This window comes from Thermobia domestica, chromosome 3, assembly GCF_964235325.1.
Source record: "Thermobia domestica chromosome 3, izTheDome1.hap1.1, whole genome shotgun sequence".
NCBI classification, from domain to species: Eukaryota; Metazoa; Arthropoda; class Insecta; order Zygentoma; family Lepismatidae; genus Thermobia; species Thermobia domestica.
The window spans coordinates 327,387,379-327,413,618 of record NC_137456.1 but is presented as its reverse complement, the minus strand read 5'-3'; the positions used below and the strand labels follow the sequence as shown (position 1 = coordinate 327,413,618).

At 35.9% G+C, this 26,240-nt stretch overlaps 2 protein-coding genes across 2 annotated transcripts in view; one reads left to right on the top strand and one right to left on the bottom strand.

Moving 5' to 3' along the window:
- gogo (thrombospondin-1 like protein golden goal) overlaps positions 1-3,118 on the bottom strand; it is a 1,102,148-nt gene extending 1,099,030 nt beyond the window's left edge. The window contains exon 1 of the mRNA XM_081752697.1: positions 2,912-3,118. The gene's annotated coding sequence lies outside the window, so the exon portion shown is untranslated. The remainder of the gene's footprint in view (positions 1-2,911) is intronic.
- A 21,023-nt stretch (positions 3,119-24,141) lies between these two features.
- The window catches only part of FRG1 (FSHD region gene 1), a 30,347-nt gene continuing 28,248 nt past the window's right edge, over positions 24,142-26,240 (top strand). The window contains exon 1 of the mRNA XM_081752696.1: positions 24,142-24,297. Within this exon, the coding sequence (XP_081608822.1) occupies positions 24,239-24,297 (59 nt within the window). The 5' untranslated portion in view covers positions 24,142-24,238. The remainder of the gene's footprint in view (positions 24,298-26,240) is intronic.

Below are 26,240 nucleotides of genomic sequence, written 5' to 3'. Positions count from 1 at the left end.
AACTTAAACTTTGATTTCTGTTAACGCAAAATATTGTCCACAGGCTATATATATATATATATATATATATATATATATATATATATATATATATATATATATATATATATATATATATATATATATATATATATAGATATATATATATAGATATATATATATAGATATAGATATATATAGATATATATAGATATATATGGTGTTCATTTATTATGTAGCCATAGGCGATAAACGCATTGTTTCAAAGTTACGAATGCCGAAATCGAGAAAATTGTAACTTTGAGGCTGCCTAGCTCGAAAACTATGAGATATATCAAATGCGGCTAGAGAACTATTAGAGGAAATAGTACACTCTCTATCTAAATACCTATGTTTCAGAGTTGGTACGTATCGGCGCAACGTATTTTTATAGAGAAAGCTACGATATAGATTTCGCTCTTCCTCCCCTCACTCTAAAATGATATGCGCCGGTACAACCCAACTCTGAACACCCTGTACATAATAAATGATACCCTGTATATAAGACGAGAGCTGAACAAAATAGCATGCTTAAGATTTCGAGAAAACTAAAAGACAAAAAGAACAAAGAAACGACATTTTATAGCGCTAAAAAGTGTCATTCAGTTTCGATTTAAAAAAACGAAATATTATAGCGCTAAAAAGTATGTCATTCAGTTTCAATTAAATGAAATGAAATATTATAGTGCTAAAAAGTGTCATTCAGTTTCAAGATTTTTCTTTTTTTTTCACTAGAAAGTGTCATTCAATTTCGAGAAAAAACAAAATACTACAGCGCTAAAAAATTGTTATTCAATTTCGAGAAAAAACGAAATTTTATAGCGTTAAAATGTAGGTCATTCACTTCCAATAATAATTAATATTTTTATTCTGCAACAATAAATTATTTATTCATATACACACTATTAATTAGCAGATTGGATCTATGTATTAGATTGTAATTATCAAGGACGCCGAATCTTGAGAATCACTGGGGGTGATCTCACAGTGCACGATGGTGCTTCTCGGATATGAAATAAGACTCAGGCTTAGGGCCGGTCCTAGGTTATTTGCCACCAGTGCTATGACATCATTTGCCCCCTTCCTTCCTCCAGAAAGAACAAATTTTAAAAGCCACGATTTTAAGAATGCTACCCCATTATGAACAACGAAAGGGAAGGAAATAGCTCTCGCACTCAGAAAGGCCTGAACACTACAAATACAATCTCGTTGTGTCTTTTTTTCTTTAAATAATAATCTATTATGCTATGAAAGGTAAAGCAAACACACCTGCAAAGGAAAGATGATAATACTTTTGATAAAATTCAATATCTAGCTTCAATCTCAATATATCAGTTTGCAACTACAGTGCAACTAACTGTTTTATCTTTATTTCTTGATTTTCCTTCTACATCCGTTAAAAAATTTATAAAATAATTTGTTTCGACCTTCAATGATAAGGAACTTGTTTGTGACAAAGACAAGACTAATTTTCATATCAAAATTGTGATACTAACTAAATGGAAAAGGTGTTCGCTACTTTTCTAGAATTGTGTTCTTGTGTTTGACAAAAATCAAGCAATGCATGCTGGGATTTGTTTGACCATTTGCTTTAGCACTGTCCGTGTGACCTTAAGCTAATGCGACCTAAACATCATTTATGAATGTAGTATTCAAATAGAAGATCAGCTTAGTAAATTCAATACCATCATCATGAAGTGTTTCCAACAAGAAATATTTATTTTAAATAATATAGTTCCATCAGTTTTTGCCGCCAATTTGAATCTTGCCGCCCCGATTACATGTTGCACATATGGTAGAACCGGCTCTGTCCAGGCTTACGGGGGTCCTCCTTTGGAAAATTGTGAAAATTTACCCTGCTGAAAATGGAGTTTTAAGTATTTTTTAATATTTTTCTTGTTTGGTTTCCTTTATTTGCTTTCTCTCTTTTTTTTTTCACGGTGTAAAATATGTATTCTTGAATGAGAGTATGGCGACGTAACCAGGGAGGTTCTAGGGTTCGAAGGTTCTGACCCTCGATTTAAGTTCTCGTCACGCCATTCCAAAAGTTGACCATTTGTGATACATGTGAAAAATTTTAGTTGAAAATAGCACGGAAAAACGGTCGCTCAATTTGTCACTTAATATGTTCTTAGCGCCACAATTTCGGAATTTTAGATGTTTTCATCCCTGGTAAAGTCGACCCAAACTTTCCTCTCCGCTCTATAAAAATATCAGGACATACTATCATTTAAGAAATATGGTGAAATATTATTATTTTCCCTATTTTTATTTTTTCCCTATTTTGTGTGCTGAGCATCAGAAAAATTTGGGAAGGGGCTTGAGCACCAAATCGCCCCACCTCCCAGAGTCGGGGGCTCTGGTAATAATTATTTCATTTCTCCTAAGAGTTGAGGACACACACATGTTATTCTTAAATTGCGCTGAATTCAAGCGAAGTTTACTCAAATGAACTTCCGAATGTTCTGTTGAGTTGATTTTGAGTTTAACGCCTTTTTCAGCAGCGATGCTTTATAAGACGGGACTGGTGATAAACGTGGAATTCCAACCACATGAGCTCCCGCCGGGAATCGAACCTGGGTCTCCTATGACAAAGGTGTGTACGCTAACCGCTTAGCCACGAAGGAGCTCTTCAAATGTTCAGTTTAGCATATCTTTCACGTAAAGAAATAGACATTTTAGGTGACAGACCTTATCTAGTTAACACAATATATGTGTGTTGTATATGTATAGCTATGGTAACATTTTGTAGTTTTTTTTTTATCCATACTAGATAATAATAACAATAATAACTGTTTTCCTGATTCTCTGTCAAGTATTTGCGCGGTGTAAACAAATGTATCGTATTTTGTAAAATAATGGCAAAATACTAATACTTTTTTTAAACACTTACCGAATAAAGAGAAAGTCCTTTGCAACTATATAAATATCACGATTCAATACAACTACACGATTGTTCTCTGTTACAGAACACTAGAAAAAAAATTAAAACACGCCACCAAACAAAAATCGGTATAAATGATAAAATATTTTTCTTCCCCCACGAGAGAAACACACGACTTTTAACACGCGCCGTGAAGCGATTCTGTCGTCTCACTGTCACGAGAAACAGCGCTCGACTAGGGACGAAACACAGCCGGCCAAGTTATCAAACACAGCACACTCGCGATTCATTTACTCTGCATGCGCGGAAGAAGCAGAGCCTGTTTCCACTGATTAAATTTGTTCGCAGATAAAATATTAAGAAAATAAAAGAGAAATTAACAGTCTTTTAAATCAAATAACTATGGAGACTTTAAATGAAATAAATAACAAAATATACAGGTCGATACTCTTTCATACTTTACGTGTAGAAGCACAGAAGATTAGAATGGCATGGGCAAAATCGAAGATCGCGAAAATAAAACGCTCGTGAATTCAAGCTCGCGCGGCACGCAAGGGAAAAAATACAAATGCTCATTGGTCAGCGAAGCGGAACTCTCAAAACTCCTCCTAACACATAATTGTATTGATGGAAGAGTTCTCTTTGATATCATTCTACGAAGTTTTATTTGTAAGAATATTTAAATTGGATTGCGTTTGAATTACATAAAATAGGAATCGGAAATCTTCCATAGTAGCGTAACAATTTGACGTGTGAGAGAAAAGTGTATTGATTCATGAGTAACCTTGTATAGATTGACAGTGTACAACAAAGAACGGTGCAATATTATTGCATGTGAAGTACTTCTTTGCCTAACTTGTTAGGATATAAAAACGATCAATAACAGGCTATTGTCCGACTACAACAAGAGATGGTATCACTCAAGGACTCGATTTAAAAGTGTCTGAGTATTACAGAGAGAGTCGGTGCTAGAAACAAAATGAAATAATATCACTCTAAGCGTTCAAACTGTATTTTTTTCTATTTTCGTTAATATCTGTTTTCCGATAGTGAATACTGTTCTCAGTGGCGTATTTAGATTTTTGTTTCGGGGATGTGCATCACGAGGAAGCAGGGGAGAAATTGTCCACCTGAGTTTGAGAATTAAATATATTTTAATCAAATGTCTACTAATATACTAGGATAAAGCGTATAACTCATACGTCGGTGGAGAATCCTATCCCCCCCAGGCAAATCTGAAATTACTCTCCTGCAAACACACGTTGAGTATTTGAAATCTCATTTCAACATAGAAAAAAAAAATGGAAATATTCAATTTTATGTGTGTACGTTTTCACCTGAAAGAAAATATTGAGACAAGTTGAACCTGAAATATTTATTGCAGTTTTAATGGCAAGAATTGCTGACGGGTGAATCTTATGTGATATGATACAAACAATTTAGCAGTGAATCTAACCTTTTATTCTATTCATAAAAGAAAGGAAGTATCCTCTTGGCCTAGCTAATTTCCTAGGCTACTTTATTTCCCACTCTCAGGGCCGTAACCAGAGTTGGCGTGGGTCAATGAAAACTTGACCCACGATCCACTGACCCACCACCCACAGTGACCCACTCTGACCCACCACCCACGGTGACCCACTCTGACCCACCAACCACCACGAACCACTCTCATCCAATGTCATCTATTCTGTCTCACCAAAATCCATCGTCATCAACTCTGAACACGATCCACGGCCTCTTCTGTACTGACTAAAGAGTTTACACTTGAAATAAAACAAGACTGTGAAATTGTCACTAATCGGAGTTTGAATTTCTAGTTAATCGCTCAAGCACCACTCTGTTAGAATAACGGTGGATCTGACCTTTATGATATAAAATGGTAAAGTGTTTGTCGGTGAGGAAATTGAAACAGTTCGAGGTGGGGGGAAATTAACGTGTGCCTAAAATATACTTGTACAAAGAGAGTATTCTTGCAAGTGTTAATTTCTGAACGCATTCCAAAAGAAACTTCTATTCACAGGAAAATACCCCTGTACAATATGGAAAAGGTTATGGTTTCTCAGTTCACAGTATTTTTCTCACAAAAGACTTGAAAAATCAGTTTTTCATAGTGTATAAAGGTGCTCGCGTACCCTATGTGAAAACATCTCCATAAAGTATGTTCATAATTGTAATTTGTGTAATCACTAAAACACCACGTTAAATTTAAGTTACAAATATGCATAATTGCAATTATTATGAATATTTATTCAAAGTAGTTTATCTAAAGCAAAGAAGAGACTTACTAAAAAATAGGTACAAAGTTGAATAACACAAATAAGCCATTAGTAATACAAGTATACATTTTCTATAACTCGTAATTTTCCACCTTAAAACAAACCTGAAATCGTGTTTATTTCCTAGTGGTAACTTTTTCGTGGTAAATCATCCGCAGCGGAATGATGTCCGTCCTTCAGCCCAGAAATAACTAGCTCGTCTACTTTGAGCTTGTCTAGCGGTGGGCCATTAACATTGATGAACAACAAGTTAGACAATGTTTGAGCACTTAGTCTATTTCTAATAACAGTCATCTGTAAATTCATAAGGGGAAATCCCCGTTCGCACTCTGTCGTGGAAATTTATAATACTTCTACCCGATTTCTGCAACTCCTCATCGACAATCTGCTTGTTAGACTTAAGTCTGATAACGATTTTTCTTGGGCCTCTCTATCACCATACAACATCTTTTCCATATCGACCATGCCAGTTGGTAATGTCGACTCATGGAGGACAGAAACTTCATCTACCACGCCTTCGATAGGGAATCTTGTGAATAAATTATCAATTAAAGCCTGATAAACTGATGATTTCTTATTTGTTTATAAATTTAATTTTTGTAATTACACATGAAGGTTTGATGCCATTACCAAGTCCCCTCCTCCGTCTAGAAAGCGAAAGGGAATGAGGTTCCTGGAAAATGTTCAGAGGTTAATGGAAATTTCCCTCATTCCCCTTCAATTACCACACTACTGTTTGCCATGTGCCAAATTACGATGAATTTAAATTAAATTATCATAGTATAATTATTTCCTTGTTGAATTATCAGTAGTTTTCAGTGGAAAAAAGGATGATATTTGAAAGTTCCAAATCAAGGTAAGTAGACCAACGTAAAAGGAAAAAAAAAGTGTAAAATTTTCCATGTAATCATGCGTACAATCCAAACTTCAAATTTCCGTGTAATTAAGCTTACAGCACAAATGTTATGCCTATTTTAGTCACAAGTTTTTGGGTTGATTGCCCTGTGCTGTAAGCGCTCCATATAATAAACATAGGCCTAAGCTTCAGCAGTTATTATAGTAGAAAGCAATGGATATGTGAAGCCAAGTACTGTATTTTTTGTTTCTGATTTTTTTTCTTAAATAACATCGATCGTTTTCGATCATTTTTATAAACCAACTCACTACCAACTTTCCATATTCATCACCCCCCCCCCCCACATAAAGGAGAATTTAAAAAAATGCTAAGACACATTCTGTTTATTTTCAATAAAGAGTTAATACACTGAATTTCAGCTCCGTAAGTTTAAAGGCTTGCGAGATACTCATTTTTTTTCCCGCAAAAATGCGGATCCTCTCTACTTCCTTAGGATATTATTCATTATAATGAAAGCAGTATAACATCACAGTTTGGATTAAGGCCTAACTATACGAAAAGTAATTTCATTTGACTTTGCAATTTGACCGTGAAGATCAGGCACACATAGTTACATTCAATTTTTTATATTATAATCTATATATATAAAAGAGAACGCACAAATCCTTTGTTACCTCATCACGCTAATACGGCTGAACCAATTTCTTTTATTTTTGGGGGGTTATTAGGATTTGGACCCTAGATGGTTTTTATCATATCACTTTAATTTTTAATTACCAGTGTCTTGAGATAATTGACCATTCAAGTGTCCATAACGTACAAATCCTTTGTTAGCTCATCATAGCTAAATCTAACCGTATTTATATGCAACCCACATGACCGTGTCACTCGGCGGGTTAACATAAATGACAGGCGATATAATGTTAACATTCTTCTATGGTTTTTATCATATCACTTGAAAGCGAAAAAGTAAAAATTATCTAAGTAACAAAGTTTATTGCGTTCCAGGGTGACCGCAGCGAAGCGGGGTGAACGCTGCTAGTTTATATATAAAAGAGAACGCACAAATCCTTTGTTACCTCATCACGCTAATACGGCTGAACCAATTTCTTTTATTTTTGGGGGGTTATTAGGATTTGGACCCTAGATGGTTTTTATCATATCACTTTAATTTTTAATTACCAGTGTCTTGAGATAATTGACCATTCAAGTGTCCATAACGTACAAATCCTTTGTTAGTTCATCATAGGTAAAAATAAACGTATTTATATGCAACCCGCATGACCGTGTCACTCGGCGGGTTAACATAAATGACAGGCGATATAATGTTAACATTCTTCTATGGTTTTTATCATATCACTTGAAAGCGAAAACTTCCGGGGTGACCGCAGCGAAGCGGGGCGGGTTAACATAAATGACAGGCGATATAATGTTAACATTTAATGCAATCTTCTATGGTTTTTATCATATCACTTGAAAGCGAAAAAGTAAAAATTATCTAAGTAACAAAGTTTATTGCGTTCCGGGGTGACCGCAGCGAAGCGGGGTGAACGCTGCTAGTAATTTATATATTACAGTGATTCAAAAATGTAATTTTTCCAGTAGTTAGCTCCTCTAAAAACTCACAGATCTCGAAAGCCAAGTAGTAGTATAAGTCCTATTGCTATTATTACAGTTACAAATATCAATATCCAAAAGTGTCTGAAGTTCTTTTTTCACCCGGTTAGATATACTCACTTCAGGTAAGTAGACAGAAACAAGTGAAGGTCTTGGAAGTAAAACGAAGACAAATTTACCAGTCTTCAGAAGATACTGTCTACAATGCAGTGAGCAGAGAGGGGTCGGTAGATCATACTGAGTCGGTGGATCGTAGTGGGTCATGGTGGTGGTGGGTCGCAGTGGGTCATGGTGGGTGGTGGGTCGCAGTGGGTCACATGTTGACCCAAGACCCACTGACCCACTCAGAAAACTTGACCCACTGACCCACTCCATCTCTGGCCGTAACATGTTAGGGGAAGGGGGCAACTGTCCCTGCAGGGAAGCTCCCCCCTTCGAGGGGGGCCCATTTTAAGACAAAATTTTCTTACTCCATATACAATACGAACATGAAATTATAAATGCAGGATCGAAAGGTTCATTATATATTACAAAACAAAACAGCACACAAAAGGAAAATAATACAAAAATTAGTCGTGGGCCCATTTCAGTAAAAAAAAAATATACTATTAGGTGCCCTAGAAATAATATTTATTCATATGGCTTTGAGATTTGTCAATATTGTCTCCTTAATTAATTTGTCATGGCCCAGAGGCGTAACTAACGGCCCTGCACATCTTGCCGTGCGGGAGGGCACACAGGCTCCGGGAGGGCATAAAGAGTACTATAAGAGAAAGATGAGATGAGGGAGCAAAAGAATTAGAAAAACAACTTTTCTAGGGGGCCCAAATACGCGTATTAATGCTTGCCCTCCAATAAAATCTAATTACGGCGCTGCCCCCTCTTGATTTTCTTTAATTCAAACATTTACCTTTCTTTATAACTAAACGCTGTAAATATTATTTTGCTGTAATAACTAAAGTCCCGTTATGTTGATATCTGTGGAAGTTTGGAACACCAGGAGTGTGGAACACCAGTTTCTCTTACAGCTGCTCTTAGTTTTGGTGTTACTGACGACGGCCGACTTGATTCACAACTAACAACGGTCGAAAGTATGAAAGGAGAAACGAAAGAAAATAACAACTAAGAAAAAGAAACAGAAGAGTAGAATGGACGAAAGAAAGAAAAAAGAATGGAGTTCTTACATGGAATGAAATTTGACAAATACAGATCTTATTTGTGAACAAAGAACATAATAAAATGGAAAATCAATGATTTTTTTACAATTGGTATTTGTTGTACGTGGAATGCGAAAAACTAACAAATTTATTTCGAGGTGACTTGAGCCCTATAACCTTCCCTAAATAAGGCACTGACTGTCCTCATGATGGGTATTCAAGTAAAAATTAAATGAAAAGTACGGGCCACCACACTGAACTTTCTCCCTCCCCATTTCTTAAATCATGAACAATCTGGAGTTATTGTAGAATCACTGACTGAAATTTTTATGACATTAGCTGAAATGTCCGTTCTTCGCACAGAGAGGAAAAAGTTTATACAAAATAACTAATTAACTAACTCTATGGCCTATGGAACCGGAGTTCTATGTCGCATTCACAAAAACTCTTCACTGACTTCTGTGGTTAGTCAACTGGATCGAGTTTCTACTTTGTATTCCTAATTCTACGAGATCTATCTTAATATAGTCCTCCCAACTCCACCTAGGTCTTCTTAATGCTCGTTTTCCGATTAAATTTCCAATTCAAATTTAAAAGCGCATGCAAAATATTGGAAATTAGTGAAATGAATAAATAACCTTTATTCTTCCCTGTTATTAAGTCCGCATAACAAGTATGTATTATTGGTTGCATATAGACAAGGAGTTTCTAGAAACAACCAGAGGCATGGATAAACTTTGACCTCTTTCGCTGGTAAATTCCCCCTCAAGTCGAAATCGAAAAAAAAAATCTATTTCGTTTACGATTAGATCTGTTGAAAAATCTATCTGTGTGCTATAGATGTATATTTTCTATGCGTAAAGCTTATGACAGACACATATATTGTTTCATTTATTAGAATAGACGAACAAAATTATGATAAATGCTCCCAGAGAACTTCATTTTAAAAAACTCTCATTTCATCAATAACGTACTCTCCTTGAATTCTACAGATTTCGAGGAGCATGATGGTGCTCCAGCACACAACACACGCCAGGTCAGAGCCTTATTGAACCACGTATGGGTAATACATGGATTGGGCGTGGAGGTCCTATTCACGATCTCCTGACCAGTGTTTCTTTCAGAAAATATGTTCCCGGGGGGCACACTTAGACTTTGTATTCCGAGGAACACTTATGGTACTATCCTATTTATTATTATATTATAGACGTATTATTTTGGTCTTCTCCGGGAGGCACTCTCAGAGCTTCGGGGGTGCAATGCCCCCAAAAAACATGTCTGTAAGAAACACTGCTCCTGACCTGATCCCACTTGATTTTTCCTCTGGGTTATGTTAAGGATCGAGTAATATCCAACGTACCGACAATCATTGATGATATGGAAGAGTGTATTCAACTTGTGTGTGCAACCATCACCTCAGAGATGCTACATGCTGTAGAATACGTACATCCCTATGACCCCGCTTACAAATGTCTTATGAATGTTATTATAATTATAATCGTGAGTTATTCACAATTAAACAGTATATATATTTGAGAAGAACCACTCTGTATATATACGTTATCAGTGTAACCACCGCTAGTACTTTCGTACTAGATCTAGTATGTTTTATAATATTTCAGTGTTCTTGTACGTTCACTAACAAATCTAGTACTTTTCTCATCTTTTCTCATCTCACGTTTGGGACAGATAAAGGTATCTCATCAAAATTTAGCAATGGATGAAAATTTCACTGTTGTGGACTTTTTTCTGTGTTTTATTTTCAACAGTGGTATTTACAAGAGTGGAAGTGGGACAGGTGCCGTCCGGTCGCCTCCTCCAACTAATAATTGACTACAGTAAACAATATTACATATTTGGTGATCCGTTTAAACAGTAGGCTATTATACGAAGAATTAAAACTCAATTTTCTCAATACGCCCATTTTATGATATTTCTTGTTTTTTCCCGAAATTCTCTATATTCTATTTGTCATACTTGTGTTACTTTAGTGGTTTTACAGTGAGTTTTAATACGACAATTAAGCAGGGATTCCATCAGGATATTTAGATTGGGGGTATAACGTCAAAATTGGGAGGTTGTAAGTGGTTTGCACGGTTTGTATCGAATTTTGACGGCAAAAAATTTAAATTTAGGGTTCTATTAATGTAGGGTATTCTAAGAATGTAGGGGTTACTCCCCACTCACAGGGGAGAGGGAGCTGCCGGAAACCTTTTAATAAGATATCGTAAAATGTCATAAATAGGATGAAACGGGAGCACATAAAGTTTTAGTATTTTTTCCCAGATCTAGTACCTTTCCTCTGCATAGGTCAGTACGAAATATTTTTACTGGGTGGTCACACTGTACGTTACCTGAATTGCCCGTTCTTTGCACAAGGGGAATAGGTGTATGGGAAATATTTGAATGTCCTTCCCACTTAGAATGGACATTTCAATGAAGCTCTAATGATAAAGATTCATTTAAAAACTGGCACTTTTCGCATAAATTTTGAAAACCTTACCTTCATAGAATTTGAACTTTAATCGAAGTGACATCCCAATTTCTTGTGTGGTTTATCCCTGTATAGAGAAATTTAAAAGGTAAAATTATACACCGTTTCACACTTAAGTTAGACATATCTTTAGATATTGGAAAAATATTTATCTGCAAAAGTATCTGTGTAAAATCAACACTAATGATGCTGTCCGCATACTGGCTCCTCCAACTGCAGCGACTTTGCTCAATTACTTTAAAAACTAATGTTCGTATGTCCGTATTACTTTAATCATATATGACGGGAGGTTTATAATTCTAAAAAAAAAAAAAAAAAAAAAAACCCTTTAAAGCACTGCATATAACTCATGTACTGAAGATTAGTGACAATCAGGGATTTACGCATGGGTAGATCGTGGGGGTCTGGACACCCGAAATCCCAGCCATTCTGTAAATTTAGTCTAAATTTAGGACAATTTTATTTTATCAATATAATTTATCCTCATATTAAATTTGGACCTGCCGAAAAGCTTTGGGCTTCCCGAAATAAATTTCCATCTACGTCCCTGGTGACAGTAGCCACAATAAACTGACAGGAAGTGTAAGAAAACTCAAAAGTTGAATGTATGGTTACAGAAAAGAATAAATATATTTAATATGGTGATCATTGTTTATTATTAGTTAAAGCATTTAGTGCATTTCTTAATATATATTCGTATGACATCACAAAGTGATCGAAACCATAATAAGACTTATCGATGTGCCACAGTTTAAGTTTTGCTGTGATCTATTTTACTCCAGTTAATCTAGATAAACGAAGAAGTAGCACAAGGTTTTATTTATTAAAATGTAATATATATAAGTTAAATATGTCTATACATTAATCATGCTTCATAAAAGAATACACATTTAAAAAATATGCATCAAACAGCGTATGGATAAATGCATTTTCAGTTAATTGATTGGAATTCAGCTTATTTTTCAGCTCCAAAGCTATATGAGATAGGACCACTTGCTACAGTGGAATCCGAACTATTACTGAAGTTCGCACGAGAGGCAAGCACCCACCATGAATTAGAGATGTAATCAAACGCAAACTTCCTCGTGGTTATAGCATTAGTATATATGTCTTTGGCACGGGAGATACAGGTTCGATTCCTGGTAGGAGCTAATATGGTTCGAATTCCACGTTAACTTATAGGTCCAAGTCTCATATAGCCTTGCTATGACAGGTCACTAAACTCAAAACCAATCATAATCAAATACATTAGCCACTTGACCCCGTATCCAAATGTCGTGATTACTTTAATGCATGTTGTACCCTATCAAACATTTTCAGTGTATTTAGTTCTTTATTTTACTGTTACTGAAGTGAAAAGTGTATTTATAGTTTGGTTTGATGCCTGTTAACAATAATGATCTCGACATTAATTTCTTTCAAGTGAAAATGTAACCTTGGAACCTAATACACAATTACGAATTACTCATTTATTTAAACTATACTTCTAAAGAATGAGGGGATTTCAGGGAAATTTTGTCCGGGGAGCAAAGAAATTCCCCGGGATATTTCTCAGTTCGGGCTCAACCAGGACCACTAGCATTTTCAAAGTACTAGTATTATTCCCCGTTTATTTCATGTCCCCCTCCGTAAGATATCTCAAATCATTATAGACTTTACGTGCTAAAGAAAAAAAGGAAAATTATGAAATAATTTCCGATCAAGAGTTTGATCACAAAACTTCAAATTAATATTTTGAGACCTAATTTCTAGCTCTGCAGTGGGCGTTAAATGTAACGATTTAGTGTCTGAACCCAATTTTATATTAATTTCTGCAGATTCAGTATTGTTTCAGTATGTTTTAGTAGCATTAACAAAAGACCATTAAGTATATCGCGAGTTAAGCAATTTATTCAGAAGAGCGAGTGTTACGTTCAAGGGTATCATTTAGGGATCAGGGGTAGTCAGAGTTTCAGAAATATATATTTTAATCAATTATATAGAAATATATTAATGAGAAACGTGAAACTATTTATATCGGTGGAGATTCTTCCCTTCTCCTCCAAAGAAAACCTGAAATGATTATCCTGATTACATTATTGGAAATTGAGGCGACTCATCTTCCTGATTATCTCTTTAGATATGACTTGGTCGTTTCTAATTACCACTTGCTCAAGGCTATGAAGAATACTCTCAGCACGACATACTCCAAAAAACTGGTTTTAGTAGAGTCTGGAGAAGTTTCCACACTATTTAAAAAAAAACTGGAAATATATACTGAGCTGTAATCATTGTGGTTACGCGCTAAAGTAAACAACAGAATAAATGAATATGAAACATCCCTCTTATTATGAATTGGGTTTTAAAAACTTTCGTTACAAGTGAAGTCAAACTTGGATCAACCAGTTTCCTAAGGCAAACACGTAAGGGATTGAAGGTTGTATATCTCTATAAATAAAAATCAACGTTATCTGTCTCATCACTGGAAACGACGCAAAAATTTGAAAAAAAAGTTATGAATATAGCTATTATTTACCTGGAACTGTGTTTATATCGAGTCACTCTGATTAAAATGCATGTCCTAAGAGGGAAGGGGTTCAAAGTTATCCCGAAAGTAGAGTATCTCACAAGCTGCTCAGTTAAAAAGATGATAAAACTCGTATAAGGGCAGCGGTGGCTCAGTGATTGAGCTCTTGCCTCTAGTGCGTGAGGTCCCTGGATCGATTCCAGCTGTCACCATGTGGGCGTGGGGGACAAACACCTTGTGTAGGTTTTTTCATTGTTTGTTTCTACCACTTTTTATATTTCACTATTCCGTTCACAATCATAATCACCGTCTGCCATGATCAGAACCTCGGAGCAGAATCTTAAACTACAAAAACTCGGTATGTGAATTCCTCGTTGAATATGAGCGTGCATTAGAGTGGCACAAAAAATGCAAAACTATTTTTTGTAGTCGTAATACCGCGAAAAAGTTGTGCATTGGGAAGACTAAAAAGGAATAAAAAAGAAATAAAATTGGTTTATATCTTGCGATGGGGCATGTGCTCTAAAGTTTGCCGAATCTAGAAATATCACATTTCTATGATACCTTTTATTTTATTTAACTTATTAATATTTAAATGTGTAGTCCAGTTGCAAAACTCCTTATGTCCTTACTAAGCAATTTTTCAGAAAAAAAAAAACGGCAATTTTTATATGAAAGTGAATAGAGCAATTTTCTTTTTTCCTAAAGTTGTATCATATTAATGCGCAATTGAGGACAAGACCCGATAAAAATTGACTAATATTGTACAGAGTTATTAAAGAAAAACGTTTGGACATAACGTTGTTTGCAACAGTATTGTGGACAGAACGAGTTCTGCAACAGTATGGACATAGCGAGGGTTGATTCACTACACCTATGGACATAAAAATTGGCATTTTTTTTTAGTGAAATGTTGTTAATAAGGTATTGGAATAAAGTATAATCAAGAAAAAATAATAAAGACTGTTTCATTTCACACAGTCGTGATTTATTTATACAAAATATTGAAATAAAAAAGAATGTAACAAGATTCTTATAATGGGTTCTGCATCATACAACAAGTCCGTCATTTTCGTCATTCAAGTCCCCAACATCAGATTCGATAGCAGATGTTACCATCAAATGTTCTTGCTCCTCAAAAATTTCCGTGAAGAAAGTAAGAGTTTCTTGTTCGTTCCAAGAATCACCGTAGTGTTTACTTAACAATGGGTGATATCAATAAAACGGAGAAGTTACTCATTACGCCCAATTTTGAAGTAGTTACTCGCATTGGTATCAATAAAAAGAGAACTGAGCACTAGTCGTCTCGGCTGACCTCGAAGAAGCCCCGCCCTTTTGAAGTAACCACACCTCTGTTCTCGAGCCGAGTAGCTACTACGCGTTTGATATCAATAAAAATCAAAGACTCCTCTGTGATGCTAGTAACTTCTCCAAATTTGTGGAGCAAGCTAAATAGGTAACTCCGTGCGAAATATGGCAGAGTATATGATTGTTTTACTACATAGAAAAAATTAATAAACTGCATAGAAATGTTGGAAATGGGGATTACAAAAAGCATACGTTTATGAAAGAAAATGTAGTAATTAGCATAACATTTTTTAAGGAGAATCAACGGAAATTCGGGGTGGTGGACTACGTAATTATGAAAAGATGCGGGTTTTCTTCAAGGGCGCCGATCCTGTGGGGGCAGGGGACCCGGGCCCCCAAAGCTCATGTGGGCCCCTATTGTATTTATGAATATGCAATATTTGGCATAATTAGAGTGCAATTTGTCTTAAAATCCTGACATATATATACCTTCTGCATCTGAATGCCCTCCCCCCTCCAATTTACAGAGAAATCGGTGCCCTTGGTTTTCTTGCGTTACGTGAGTGATCCGGGATTCAAGGTCGGAATGTCAGGGGATTCTGGTGTGGCTATGACTACCTGAAAATGGATTGTTTCCGGAAGTGTGCGTAATATACAAACAGCAAAGGCAGAGTGGCAAGAACAATATACATTTCCGGGTGCTATCGGAGCACTTGACTATACACAAGTGGCATTAAAGAAACCTAGTATTTTGGAGAGTAATACGTTAATAGGAAGAGCTATTTCGTGGCTAAGCGGTTAGCGTACATGCCTTTGGCATAGGAGACCCGCGTTCGATTCCCGGCAGGAGCTCATGTGGTTTGGATTCCACGTTAATCAGTGGGTTCTGTCTCATATAGGCACGCTACTGAAAAGGACGTTAAACTAATAATCAACTCAACTCAACGTTGCTAGAAAGGGTGTATAAATGAGAATGTATTTTGTTTATGTCAAGGCGAAAGGGGACACGTATGGTACGGAAAACGCAATCAGATGGACGTGATTTATGACGTGGGTGGCTGGACTTTATTAAAAAGAAAACAAAGGAGCCAAGTGTCTGATTTCGTTCTTAAAGCCAAACAATCTACAAAGACCTTGGACAACACGTGATATGCGCTTGTCGTGTTAATCTTGATATTGCTGGATTCCAATCAACATCCGTCAGCTCAAATAGGTTCATTCCCATGGTTTCAATATTACTTTCTTCTTTCCCGTTTTTTTTTTTTTTTTTTTTATTTTTCTCCTTTTTTATTTTTGTTTTATTCTCGCTTGAATATTAAAGATTCTCTTTTGAATTTGTGTCTCAGTCGTAGATGTATTTGATATTTCGTTCATTTCACTGTAATTACCTTCAAAGTTTCGGCTTTCTTTCGTTTACTTTCTGGTAGCTATGACTTTGAAAGTACCACTGGAAACTCTTTTAGAATATCCACAAATGCACTTTGATTGAAGCTATCGTTGCTACTTGTCCGTTTCATGGCTTTTAAGATACACGCCATAGGTTAAAAACAACTAAATGACTGCGCGATGAATGGGAGAAATTAGTAATCACTTCTTTTATTGATACGACTCAGTGCTACGTGCAGAGGAAGCGCGAGTAAACGTTCATAAATCTGGAGCAGACTAGACCTGAGTAGTGGCTTGTTTTATTGATACGAAATTGAGGGAGGAGATTACTCCAGGTGTAGTTACTCCGATTCTCGAGCAGGACTTCTCAGGAGTAGTTACTTATTTTTATTGATATCACCCAATGTCTTAATATCTTTAATTTTGGATTTTTTCAAGCAGACGCCTTTACCCAGAACTGTTGGTTGGATGTTTCCGATAACTTTACCACGTTTCAAAATACTTCTGCCTTCTCCAAAATCAATGTTGTAGTTCATTTCCCCTGTAATCGTGCAATTCCCTTTTGCCGTTTTTCTCACGACAACTCGTTTACAACGTTGCAGTTTGAAATGCCATTGGCTGTTATCTTTCAAAACCTGAGATAGGACTTCTTCCAGTCAAGAACTTGGAAGTCTTTTCCCAAACGGTAAATCGTGACATGTTTTTTGAATAGTTTCAAATAATCTTCATCGGTAATTAATGCAGCATGCTTCTTTACATCGGACTCAATGCGGCCAAAGACCCTGTCGGGCGGTATGAAAGAATGACCCACAACAGGGAAAATCAAGGTTATATCCTTCAAGTTAGTAGGTGCATTCTCGCTTAAAAATTTCCATAGCATTCCTACTAATACCTTATTTTTATTTTGCCCACTGCAACCATCTGCAATAAGTTTTATGCTGCTGTAACTTCTCAAATTGGTAGACATTAATCGATGATATAAAGCTGATGCTATTTGGCTCGACCCCTTGGGATACTCAATTGATAACAATGGAGGGAAACTCAGCAAACAACAGTACAACCAACTTTTGATAAGTGGCAGTGTAGAATTACCAACTTCTGACCTCATAGTTTAGAAAACAAGGAAAAGGTCTTTCGCTTTGACGAACAAACTTAACGCACTTTGATCCAGTATAATCTAGATAACATAACAATAGCATTGCACAAAACGAATTATGTTCCAGTATTATAGTGGACATAAAGGCTTGTGAAACAGTACAGACGATGGATAAAACAAGTTTTGCAACAGTTTCAATTCTTTGAGGGTACTTTTCTATGGGATAAAATGAAAATTGCAACGATTTGATTTTCTCAAAATGTGCGTAACGGTTAAAGGAATATGGTGATGTTGAAATCTCATTTTTTTTTAAATGGACATAACGAGTTTTGCAACTGTACTACTCAAATGTAATAGCTCTAGTAGAATCTTTTTCAAACCGATAATGATCTAGATAAAATAATTGTTCAAATTGATTAAGATATTCCGCTCGCGCAGCAGCTGCCAATTCTAATAAATTGAGGTGTGCGTTGTAAGAATTGAGCGAGCGGATACCTTGACAAACTTGAACATTTTTTTAAAAAAATATTATCGGTTCGAGTAAGATTCGACTAGATCTATTAGATTTAAATATTGATAAGTAAGTAAGATTAAAAATGTATCGTAGAAATGTGATTTTTTTTAATTTGGGAAATTTTAGAGCATATGGTCGACCGGAATATAGAAATCGATTTTATTTCTTTTCTAATCCTTTTGTCTTCCAAATTCACAACTTTTCCGCTCTTTATGACTTAAAAAAATAATTTTACATTTTTGTTCGATACAACCTAGCGTGCATGTATCCCAGTGTGTTTCAAAATCTCTCTTTTCAGGGGGAATATAGCAATTTCTATTGTATTTTATGCATTCAAATATACGTTCTGGCTCATCACAGGAAAACTCCTGAATTGATAAAATGAATTTTTGAAAATAGCACTTGGATACAGCTGTGTTTTATCATTACATTTTGAAATACGTATTCTGCGGGGATATTTTTGCAAGGTAATAACCTCTCCATCATGTTTAATAATAATAATAACATACTGTATATATGTGTGTGTGTCAATAATTTTTCGCTTAGAAAGAAATCACCTAGAGCCAGTAAAATTTCTACACAACTAAATCTTCACCAAATTTAATCACATACGAAGCCATTTTTCAATTTCCGGCTCAAAATGAAATGATATGAAATTTTGAGTTTTACGTCCTACGGTTATGCCGGTTAGGCTAAAGGAGACGGTGATGATGAGTAATGAATGAAATGGTGGAATGAAGAAAGTGGGAGGAAACGGGAGAACCCCGAGAAAACCCACGCACACGGTGTTTGTCCACCACAAAGTTCACTTGGCGGGAGCAGGGTTTGAACCCGAGACCCCTAGCACCAGAGGTGAACGCTCTACCACTGAGCCACCGCGGCCCCAATTTCCGGCTCAGTTGGAGGGAATTGGCGACAGCTCAAACTGTATGGACGTTTCTGTTTTTCTCTCTCTAAGAATGTCTTCCCTCTATGCAACCAACATTGCATACATATTATGCTGGCTTACGTAACAGCAAAAGATAAATACTCAAAGATGTAATGGTTGCTCGGATGTAATACATAATAGTACGATCGGTATTTACTATTTTCCAAGCCTAACTACCTCTTTAAGGGGAGGAAATTTAAGCTCTGATTCTGTTATTTCTGTAACTTCATCAAATTTTACATCTAAACTTTGTATTTCAATTTGTTTGATTTCCAATGTCATGAGTTGTACAGGAACAAATTTTGAAACAACACATTTGTTAGTGCATTCATGCTCAACCATTTTACAATATTCAAATTGCAGATTCGAATTCCGAAAATTATAAAACTGACTAACGAATTAAAGTGGCATCCTCCTAAAACATTTGCCAGCAATTTTATTACACTTTTAGCCATATGCAATTTGTGTATTCTTAGAAGTGATGTAGCTTTGGCTTTTTAACTTCTATTCTATTGAATTAGTTTCTCTGTGTGTCTTTGTGTTCTATTTCAGATAACGTAGCAAATTTTTGAATGTTTTTATATTTTATACTGTAATATAATCCTTATCTATTATTATTCTTTCCACTATTTTACTCTTTCTGAAATCGACATGATTGCCACCAACAAATGAAGATTTTCTAAAAAAAATTACTACTGACACTACAGAATTTTAATGTTAAATTTAGCGATAAAATGCATGTTTATCAGCCTACAGTTTTACATTTACGTCCCTGAAGGGAATGCAACATATAACATTTATTTTGTAGCGTCCCAGTTCAGGTGCCATATATAACATTCATTTTATAACGTCCCTGTTCCATAGGGTTACATATATAAGGGTCATAGAATTCGATGCCTGTGCAGCGCAAACCACTGGTAACGGTATAGGGTCTTATTAAGGCTTTTCGGTTTAGGAAAGGTTCGTGTTACTGGGCGTAGCGAAACTATAATTACTGGCCAACTGTAGGAACATCGTTTTTGCAAATACAAGCTAATAACTAGGAACTTATTACTCTTAATTTTTATATCCCCTTCATTCACAAGTTGGTGTTGTAGATGCACGATTTATCTTCTAGCACTTTTATTTACTCAAAACATTAATATCTTTTTGGTAACAAGACTATAATTGAGTTGCTTTGATCTGCTGCATTCCAAGAGATACTTCCGATTGGATCGAATTTTGGAAACGATGGATAAAGATGCTATGTATTATGATGACACTTTTGTCTGCTTTTCACTTAAATATTTTGGCTTATCATAGTTTTGCACTGCAAACAAACTGTATATTGAATTTTGTATTAATGATAATTAAACTCATTTTATAAAGTAATATGGCAACTGAAAGATGCTAACTACGTCTTATTTCTTCACAAGCCAACACTCCACTTCCTTTGTTCTCTCGAACTCCTAACTTGTTTCTTTCCCGCCAACTACATAGGACTCAACAGAAGGAGGGAAGAGTGATGTATTGTGTCATTAGGAAAGAAAAAACATATTTCCAAATTTTTCAATGTTTTGGGACTACTGATCATTTGGAAAACAATTACAATCTTCCAACGTTTATCTTAATTCTCTAATACCAATTTCATAGGAAAATCCACTTTTAAGTACTGTTTATATTGGAACCATCGGGAAAGTCTCGAAGAGTTTTAACCAGTTTGCTTTGACGGGAGTAAAAAGAACGAAATAATCTTATCTTAACTTTATAAAAGTACATGAGCTGACATAAATTATTGAGCACTTCCTGCAGGGCTACAATGATTAAATTTGGCACGATTGGAGCTTTCCGGAAGTAACCCACAGGGAAATTCCCAAAGTGAATATTTTTAATTTTTAGGGAGTCTAAAGAGGGGAGAAAGAATTTCCCCATAATTGGCCTTTTTTTGAACATATAATCTTATGTTTTAGGTACTTAGAATTGGAATAAAAACTTCAAATTAGGTATGCTTGCACGTTTTCGTTAGCACTACTTAAGTAAATCAGTATAAATAAAAAATTCCAACTTTAGAGTGGTTTTATAAGGAACTGAAAAATATTTCCCATGTTATTTATATGGTACACCTTTTACACCCCAAAATGTTTAGGCACTTCTGGCATGATTAGAACGATGAAATTTGGCATGATTATAGCCTTCCAGGTGAAAAGTGAATATTTTAAATTTTTTATTGGTCTAAAGGGGGATGAAGAAATTCCCATGGTATTTAAATGGGCGTTTTCTTAGGATACAAAATCTTATCTTCTAGATAGTTGAAATAGGAAAAGAAACGATAGAATTGTGGGTTTAAGAGGTGCGAGGCTGTAGGCCGAGCAAAGACAGTGTGTGGGGGCGAAGTCTCCCGAATGGCCACATTCAGGAAATATGAAGAGCAAGTTCACGGAACCCACTGTTGATGCAAGGGGCGATAGATAAGAAATGCGAGGCCGTAGGCCGAGCAAATTTGGGAATCTGGGGCGGAGCCCCCAGCTAGCCAAAGGCTAGTCTAATTATATAATTAATAATGCAATTACACGTGAGCTATTTAAAATTTTAAGGTACTGCCAAAGTGTTATTGTAGCGAACATGCAGCTGGAATGGGCTGGATTACTGGAATATGCTGGATTTAAAACAATTTTATTATTAAGAAACTAACATTTCTTATTGAAAACAGTAAACATCCGGACAGTGTTGAGATTTTAGAGTAGACAAATTATTCAATAAAAAAAAAAGGGCCTAATTCCAGAAACAAGTACACGGATGTCGCACAAAAAACATACTTTCACCAGCTTAAAATTGAACATCCAACCGAATAAACACGGATGCTCATCAATATAAAAACTAAGTTTTAGAAAGTTTACTTGTTCATTCTGTGGAGAGTGTATGCCGCTACTCTGTGCCATGTATCTCTTAAAGTGGACCCGACGCCTAGCTCTGGTGATGTGGTCATCAGCACCCGAAGTCCAAGAAGCTGAGCCAGCATACGTCCAAGTCTCAGAAGACGTCAAGTACTAGATGACGATCTTCAAGGAGGGCTTCCAGCCTACATGTCCCGAACCACAGAGAGAGACAAGGACAGCCATCAGCGAGAACGAACCCAGGACTACAACGTCCCGTGCCGAGCAGCGAGGGGAATTATCGAGACTGCTAAGCAGCTCCAAAGAAGAAGAGCAGGTTCGAACCAAGGACTCCTACAGTCGACTCCAAGTTTATCAATAAGTAGTAGTGCGTCGTTAACGTTCAGTGAAAGTGACATCAAGCTTTTAGTGCCTGTGGACATCAGCGAGCAGTACACGTGAGTAAGCAACACCATATTTTAAATGTTCTCAAAGAGGTTCGTTTGAGAAAAAAGCAAGCTAATATTCTATTTATCACACATAGCCTTGCATTGGCATGTTTTTAAGTTAATAGCCTTTTGGTTAACCTTCAGCTAACAAGACAACCGATCGAAAGCGAGACCCTGCAGGTCAAAGCGTTGCTCGGCTTCTCGAAATTCTATTTATCCCCTTTACTAAATTAATAACCCCGGATCTTTCATAAATTTCACTCCATTAATTCATCATCATATTGTTTTTATAATAAAAGACAAAATCCAATTTCTTATCTTTTATTCGAGTTACCCGCATCGTCCTGATGCGTAGTTTATGAGTTGAGTGAACTTTAGAAATAAGTTAATCTCTTACGTGACAGGTAAATACTGGATATATTGTACTACCACCTCGACTTATAACACAGAACTTAGTGAGTACTATTATATTACTCCCTTGGGAATCTGGAGTAGTACTTATATTATAAACTTTGGGCCGGGTCAATGAATTCCTACTTTGCGTCCTTAAATACGGTTGCGATAGTGTAGTTCTGCACTCCTAACATATTTTATTTGATCTTTTTTGCTAATGAACTCTTAATACTTGTAAGAAGCCTTATGGCGACTATATCGTTATTTGATTACAATCCTTTTTCTCTTCTTCTCCTATATTCTTAAAAAAAAAACTAAATGAGTATATTAAGTACTTTTTCACTCTTCCTTTTGCTATATACTCTTTAACTTGTTCTTTAGGGTAAACCCTCTATAGACATTTCTTGGCGGTTCTCGTTTACTTCGTTTTCTTTTGTAATGCGCAAAATACACGTTTATTCATTTTGTCATACAACTCGTAGTAAGTTTTCTTGTTACTTTTCTAATTCTATTAACTTTACATCAATACACATTATTCAGATTTCTCTTTTTTTCTTGTCATCTTTACGTCTATTATATATTTCCCCAAATTTGCTCGATTTTCCTTCCTAATTCACAGTTCAACTTTCTACACATTATTTTACATTCTTCAGTGCAATTTCTTTCCATACTTTTCTTTCCGTAGATATGTACTCTTTTATCTTGATATAGCAATTATGTTCTTTAACACTATCTATTAATTATCCTTAAGTAATCTTCCTATATCTCACTTGTTTTTCTTTCATCATGCTACGATGCACAAAAGACAATTCCTTCGCAGAAGGTAGGTTTAATATAGATATATACAAAATGTAAAACCACTAATTAACAACAAATATAGCGTTCACGTGTTCCCCACGGTGGATGTGTCCCCCTGTCCTCCCCTGCAAGAGATGTTCGTGCCCAAATCCATTGGCGTCTCTGGCATGTAAAATTTGGGGGGGAGGGACATCAAAGGAAATGATCTAACTGCTATTGAATATCTAAATAAATTAAATTAAAATAAAATATTGAATATTTCGTATTTCAAAATATTAGGGGGACGCGTCTCCCCGTCCCCCCGCCAGAGATGCCCATGCCCAAATCCACCGGAAAAAATTGCGAGTGGGTCGATCTGTGGCGGGGATCGAGCTGTTTTTTATAATTTCATTTCCAATAAGCATTCTAAGGGGAAGAAGGAGTTTCAAATATAACTTTAAAATGTTTTCAATAAACCTGATCATTTCCTACAGAGAACGGCCACTTCAGCTAGTGTTTAATAAAATATATCCAATTACTCGAATCCTCTCGCATTTAACACATTCTCATATTCTCCTGAAATCATTATCAAGGACCAGAACGTGGAAGATATTGCTTAAATATCCCTACAGATGGCAGGAAACTATGGAGAGTAAAGGCAGAAAAAATTGACATGCGAAATGCGATCTTAAAACACAACAAGTAAACAAAACTTGGGTGAAGGAAAATGTCTGAATACGAGAAAGTGAAAATCGGGAAGTTAAAATTAAAAGGGGATAAATCGAGGTTAGTGCAAAATCATAAATAAAATCCTTCGTAGTCGTAAGCGTAAAGCATACATAGCATCAATTTATTTGTAGCCAGCAAGTGTTTAGTGTGTATTATAAATGCTTTTCAGCTATTTCTAATAATTATCTACGACGAATAATTTTCTTGAAAAACTGTATTTTTGGATATTTAATTACTGTGCTTACTATTATGGGTTCTGTTATTTTGAAAAAGCCTGATTCATAATACTTCAACCTTTTCATGTAGCGCCCTTGCACAGTTTTCTTGTAAATTGTATAATGCCAAAATCATATGTATATCGGCAAGGTTCTAAAACACAAGTCCTCCTTCCCATTTAAGTGTAATACAGATAGAAAATAACGTGCCCTGCGAGGCTCTAACCCGCTTTCACTCGCTAACGCTCGCTCGACAATAGTATGGGAATTAAATATTGAATTTTTCACAGAAAGGAACCAATCTAGTTACTAAATTGTATGGGAGACCTGTGTTCTAGATCCTTCCCGCTAAATTTATAGAGAGTTTCGAGTAAGACAAAAAGGCATTTATTCCGAAGTTGGGCGTCCGCTTTCGCCACGTTTTTTCGCTGTTATCTCCTTTGCACACTTTCTGCAATGTGTTACTGGGCATTTATTCCGAAGTTGGGCGTCCGCTTTCGCCACGTTTTTTCGCTGTTATCTCCTTTGCACACTTTCTGCAATGTGTTACTGGGTTCATTAATCCGTGCTCTTCACAAACTTTTAAAAGATTTTGTTCGTTATTAACGTATTGCTTCACAAATGTTAAAACTGTTAGTTCATTGCCCTTGTACATCCGCCATGTTGATAACATAAATCCTCGTTTCTTTCCCATAATGTAACTGTTTGGTTACCTTGCGCCAAGTAGTCCCTCCGCTCGCCGTATAGTTCCATGTTTATAACCTCTTATATATAACAAATAAACGGATTTTTCGAGACTCTTATATATTATCAAGCACACAAACGATCAAATTATCCATATCTTTCCTGTAAATTTTAAAAATTTTGCTGGAAACGGACGCCCAACTTTGGAACTTAACCCGGCAAAAATATAGCTCTGTCATTTCGTTTAAAATAAATCGAAACATTATGGGTAAACTTTACAATGCACGCTCTAGCTGCCCATCAACAAGTAAGATAACTTTAAAGGGGTATAGTAGAGTATGGAAAGATCGGGTTAGCGTAGGGAAGTGTGGGCCCATTTTGTTACAGTTAATCGAGTAAAGTTTCTCTTGTCTACATAAGGATACCAACTGGAGCGGGCATCGTAAAGTTTATCTCAATTTACAGGATATGAAAAGGAACTACCACATAAATTGTGTGTGTATCTGTATAAAATCAACTTTAAGTGCTTGAAAACTCTTATTCTAGTAGTAAAATTTGGTGTTATCCCAGTTCAAGTACCTGAATTTTATACAATTTACAGAAGAAATATAGAAAGTTATTTCGAACGAGGAATGTATAGACCAGGAGCGTCATTTCAGGTTTTGCTTGGGTCTGGGGCAAGACCCCTCGATATAAGTAAAATTTCGTGATTTACTACTATTCTATTGATAAAATCTATATAAATCTCAAACTCAGGAGCGTGTAATTGCCACCCCCCACTATATGACGCCCCTGATATAGACCTATAAGTAATCAAGATATATGGGTATCTTATCTCAAATTCCGCTAATACTGTTTTAAAAAAAGTAAAGCATGTTATAGTTCTTAAGAGTCATGATGAATTGAATTCGTATGTCAATGCAGTATTAAGTGATGCTCTTTAATGATACAGTTGTCAGATACGTAGGGTATTTAGTAAAATGAAGAACACAGTGTGTTTCCATTATCCTCGCTTACGCTCCTGCTCCCTTCGGACGCGTACGGAGTGGGTCCACGTACTTCGCCATACCATGACCTAATTCTATAGCATTCGTGCTTTTA